The sequence below is a fragment of the Poecilia formosa genome, unplaced genomic scaffold (assembly GCF_000485575.1).
Source record: "Poecilia formosa unplaced genomic scaffold, Poecilia_formosa-5.1.2 Scaffold240, whole genome shotgun sequence".
Taxonomy (NCBI): Eukaryota; Metazoa; Chordata; class Actinopteri; order Cyprinodontiformes; family Poeciliidae; genus Poecilia; species Poecilia formosa.
Genome location: NW_006800179.1, coordinates 251850 through 257223, shown reverse-complemented (window position 1 = coordinate 257223; position 5374 = coordinate 251850). Strand labels below are relative to the sequence as shown.

At 41.1% G+C, this 5374-nt stretch overlaps 1 protein-coding gene across 1 annotated transcript in view; it reads left to right on the top strand.

Annotated features, from left to right (window-relative positions):
* The window catches only part of pde4dip (phosphodiesterase 4D interacting protein), a 69706-nt gene that overhangs the window by 26612 nt on the left and 37720 nt on the right, over positions 1–5374 (top strand). Inside the window, 1 exon segment of the mRNA XM_016680323.1 lies at positions 3449–3559. Within this exon segment, the coding sequence (XP_016535809.1) occupies positions 3449–3559 (111 nt within the window).

The window sequence follows — 5374 nt, the reverse complement described above, 5'->3', positions numbered from 1 at the left end:
ATTGTGTTGCTATCTTTGTGGGGAAAGATAGGAACACAATCTTTCCCCTCAAAGATTGTGTGGGGAATCTTTGTGGGGATTACAACCTTACAACCTAAGGTTGTAAGGTTTCTACAGCCTAGACCTGACCTTTACCCTTTTCCTAACCCCATCCATCCTTTTCCTAACCCTAACCAACCAAAACTCAATTCATACCTTAGCCCTAACTCTGACCCCTGACCCATAAACAGGGTTTCCCCTCGTGGGGACCAGGCTCCGGTCCCCACAAGGAGCAATTGGTCCCCACAATGTAGTATATGTCAGGAAAATCGTCCCCACAAGGTATTACAAACAAACACGCACACACGCACACACACACACACACCTACACTTGCATGTCTATCTTTGTGGGGACTTTCCATTGACTTCCATTCATTTCTACAGCCTAAACCTCACCCTAACTCAATTCACACCTTAGCCCTAAATCTGACCCCTGACCCCAAAACAGCGTTGCCCCTCGTGGGGCCAGGCTTCGGTCAGCCATGAAGATCCTGTGTGAGGCTCAGTGGGGTCTCGGTGTTCCTGGACAGTTTGGCTGATTTCATTTTAATCCCACTTCCTGTTCTGATCGTTTCTCTCTGACCTCTGGACGAGCCGCTGGCGTTCTGGGTTTTCAGGTCCTGGACCCGAGTGACTGCGCTGAAGTTTCCACTTCAGTTATTCAGCACTGCTAACAGTCTGACAGGAAAACCTGGAATCGTCTGGCAGGAATTTCACTGATGTTTGGATTTTCTGTGGAAATGAAAGTTTTTCAGTGTTTCTGGTTCAATTTATATTTGTTTAGCTCTTTGCTGCAGTTTGAACGTCTTTCTGACTGAAAACCCAGAAACAGGAAGTTCTGCTCATACGTGCCATCCTGATGTAATCTGACCTGAAGCTTCTGGAGGAAATCTGTCAGAAATGAACAGCAATAATCTGGATTATGTTGCCTGTCAAGGTCATAGTTTCACCATGTTAGTAATTAGTTTATAAGTATCAGTTTCAAACTAAATATTAAGTTGGTTAATAACTAAAAAATAATTAAGCTAGATATTTTAGCAAACAAAAAGAATTAGCTTGGTGTGTTTATTTAGTAAATATTGAGCTTGTTTCTTAATTTTTAGATAGTAGATAATTATTTAGTTTGTCCAATGAAATACATATTGTGTCTTCACTAAATACTTAGTTTGGAGCTTTATATTTAGCTTGCTAACTAAATATTTAGCCTGACTCCATTTATTTAGTTACAACCTTTGACATTTATAACTGAATGAATCAGACAAACAAACAAATGTTTTTTAAATATCTGAAATTATTGCTGTTAACTTGTGACTGTGTAACTTTACAAACTGCGTCCATTTCTATGTAGATTTAATAGAACCAGAGCGACAGCGCCACCTTCTGTTGGTCTGCTCTGTTTGTGGCAGATTGTATGAAAATCCTGCCGTTAGCTAAAAGCTGCTAATTCAGACGGAAAACGGGTGAAATTCAGCAGAACTGTGTCGTGTTTTTCAGTTTGTTTAATATGAAATATTAAATGAGGAATGCAGCAGCGCAGCCAGAAGCTGCAGCTGTCTGAGGAAATTCAATCCGTTTTTATTTTTAGATCTCTTTATGGCCAACAACCGCAGCAACCTGAAAATGATCCTGCAGGTATTTATAGTGATCTGCTTTGAGATGAATTGGTTCATAACTGAGGAGACAGAAGGAGCAAAAGGAGATTCTGATCAAATCTGATAAAAATCATGAGAACTGGTGTCTGGGTCATGTTGCCGACATTCAGCTGCTGAGCTGCCCTCATTAATAAGTTGTGTTGTTGTTAATGCGGCGCTGCAGACGTCCCTGCAGCTCTTAGCGCAGTTTGTTCGGGTTCATCTGAAGAGAGGCGCTGAACGCTCTGCATGGTTCCTGCAGCCAGGCCTGCTGGAGCCACAGCGCCTCCCTGTGGCCGGATCATAGCGGTGGTTAAACAAGGCCTTCATTCAGAGACGGGAGGAAAAACCCAAACGCCGCTGCAGCTGAACTCACCTGAACGCTGGCAGAGGGTCAGGCCGCTTCTGCATCTGACCAGAAACACGCATCAGAGGTCAAAGGTCACGGTCCGTGTCTCCAATCAATGTTTCTGTTGAACTGAATCCTGTGCTGAATGTGAATCATTTAGTTTATTTTATGAAATTTAACATTTACGTTGTGAGTCAAATTCTTCGTTTATCCACAAAATCTTTGCTACTAACGTTGATTATATTTTAGTTTAATTTTGTGCTTATTTACAGTTTGATCCTTATTGCCAGAACATTTTTGTTGTTTTGTTTTAGAATTATTTATTTGGAATTTATTTATTGTTTGCTAAAGTCTTTACATGAAACATTCAACTTAACATTTGTAAATATAAAATTGTATTTTAGGAATCCCTAATGTATTTTATTTTCTTTTGTACGTTTATAGTGTTTTATTTTTAGTTTTTAATGTTTTTTATTATTTATTCCTACAATGTACTTTAGCAGGCCTGTTGCAATAAATCATTGAATCGCATGATAAATTAAAACGAGACCAAATGAATCCAGGTGATTGATCTTTGACCTCTGACCTCCAGGAGAACCAGATCCGGTTTACGGTTAGCCTCAGTTGGGTAGTAACTAGTTACTTTTACTCAGTTGCGAGCAGTGAGCATAAACCCAGCAGTAATTATTTTTCTGGACGAACCATTTGGTGCCTCCAGAGCTACTCTCCTCTCCCTCCTTGTTGTTGAACTTTGTTGCATTTCCAGACACGACGTAAGAGCGTTTCCTTGTCCTCGGCTCTGGGACGGCACCATTGTCTGCATGAAGCTGTCCTGGCGTCACAAACGTCCTCAGTAGTTCTGCTGCAGGACTTTGGTGGTGCTGGAGGCAGGTTCTCCTAGACATCCTCCCTCCAGACTCAGAGGATCCCTCCGCTAACATGCTATGTAGTTTGGAGATGATTCCTTTTCTAGAGCAATCGTTGTTCATGTAGATTTCCCAAGTGGATTGGTGTAACTTTAAAGTATTAAATTATTGATAATTTGATCAGTTACTCAGGACTTGAGTCGACTTTTTACCAAATACGTTTTACTCTTGCATGATTTTTTCTGCTCTGCCTCCTTCTGTTAGCTGCAGTCAGTCAGAGCTTCTGTTGGTTCTCATCAGACGCTCTGCTCTCACATTCTTCATCTCTCTCTCTCTGGGGGTAAAACAGAAGCCCCTGTTGCCCCTCCCAGCTGATCCCACCCTGACCAGACTGTCTTAGCGTTAGCGATAGCTTCATTCAGCTGTGCTGCAGTTGCTCAGCTTGTGTTGCGTTTCTTCAGGACATTTCGGTAGTTTCTGGTGTGATGGGGTCTGTAGAGGCCCCCGCGGCGCCGCTGCTCATGGCTAACTCTGGTTTCCGTGGTTACCGCACCGTCTCACAGCACCTGAACGACCTGAAGAAGGAGAACTTCAGCCTGAAGCTGCGGATCTACTTCCTGGAGGAGAAGATCCAGCAGAAGTTTGATCAGAGCGGCGACGGCGTCCACAGGGCGGTGAGTGGCAGAACCCAGAGAGACTCACAGCAGACTTTAACTAGGACATCTGTGGGACCGGGTGACCTCTGGAGACATTTGTTAATATCTTTGAAACCAAATGTTTATTTATTTCAAACAACTAAAATATCAGAGAAAAAATAAGGAAAAAGAACAAAGGTTATAAAAATCAAATATAAAACCTTATTAAATCCTCCGTCCAATTTATTAATATCTTTGATATAATAGTAGCATGAACAAAAAAGTGTTGCTGCAAAATTAATTTATAAAACTGTTGAAATTATCATATGAACATGTGATTATGATAAGTTAATTTTTGGCGTTTTTGTTCTTGATGCTAGTTTTGCTTTTTGTTGAATTCAAATAAATAATGGTTGTTCATCCACTGTTTAAATTAAATATGTTAAATATGGTTTTCTTGTTATGATCATGGATGTTTCATGACGGCGTTAGGACCGTTGGAGACAGAAAAAAATAAAGTAAATCAAAAACTTCTGAGTTTCAAAAGTCAAAATTTTCAACTTCTTGAAATTTTCTTTTTTTTTTTTTTTTTTTCTTCAAATTTCTGAGAATTATTTCAAATTTTCTGAGTTTTTTACTTGCAAATTTTGAACTTGTTGGAGCTCAGAAATCTGAGTTTTTTCTAGAAAACGTCTAAAATTAATGAGAGTTTCTAAATTTTGGACAGAAATGTACTCCTTTTCTGTCTACTGACGCTAATGTGTCGTCATAATTATGAGTGTAATAACTGGTGGATTATTGATAATTTCATGTTTCCATTTACTTCCTGGAATATGGAAACCTAAAGTTTTGACTCAGTATTTTTTTTTTTAAAAAAAAACATAATTTGTCACCAGTTTGTTGAGATTTGAAGGAGAGACCAACGTCGGTCAGATCTGTGGAGAATAAAATCAGAAGGTTAAAGAGTATAAACTCGTCGTTTCTTTGTAAAATATTAAAAATAATCTTTTTATTTTGTGCGTCTGCAGCCCATTGACCCACATTCTGCCCTGCTCCATTTTTAGCCCTGCTCTGGATCTGAACCGGACACCTGTGTCTGTGTGTCAGTGGGTCAGTGACCTGCTGCACGTGAGCAGAGCCGCTGGTCCGGTCCGGTCCGGTCCGGTCCGGTTTGTTGCTGCAGACGGAGAGAGGGGCTAAAAGTGGAGGCGCTGCTGGATGTTGTTACAGACGCAGCAGGTGGAGGAGCCAAGATTAGACCCAAACAAACACAAACCCAGAGGAGAGGTCGCTGGTTCTGGTTCTGGTTCTGGTTCTGGTTCCGTCATTCCTCCACCCTGGAGAATGGCTGGAAAACGTAGATCTGTATCTCAGATCTAACAGAACTGGTGTCGAACGTTTGTTTGTGCTGCTTTTGCTTTGAAGATATTAGTGAAAGTTTAAAGGTCAAAAGGTCAACCTCACATCACCCAAATCCAGAACTGGGGTCAAATGTTTGTGCAGTAAAAACTTTTTAAAGATATTATTTAAAAAGTTTCCAGAGGTCATCAGAGGTCAACCAAAATTTGGTGTTAGTCAACTCACTGCAAAAACTTAGACTGCGCTGCTTTAGCTTTAAACATATTGATGATGACCTCTGACCTCTGGAATCTGATCCTGAGTCCAGGGAAAGAAACTCTGAACCTGCAGGAAGTAAACAGGAAGTGGTCAGGATGTGAGCAGGAAGTGGTCAGGATGTGAGCGGGAAGCAAACAGGAAGTGGTCAGGATGTGAGCAGGAAGTGGTCAGGATGTGAGCGGGAAGCAAACAGGAAGTGGTCAGGATGTGAGCAGGAAGTGGTCAGGATGTGAGCGG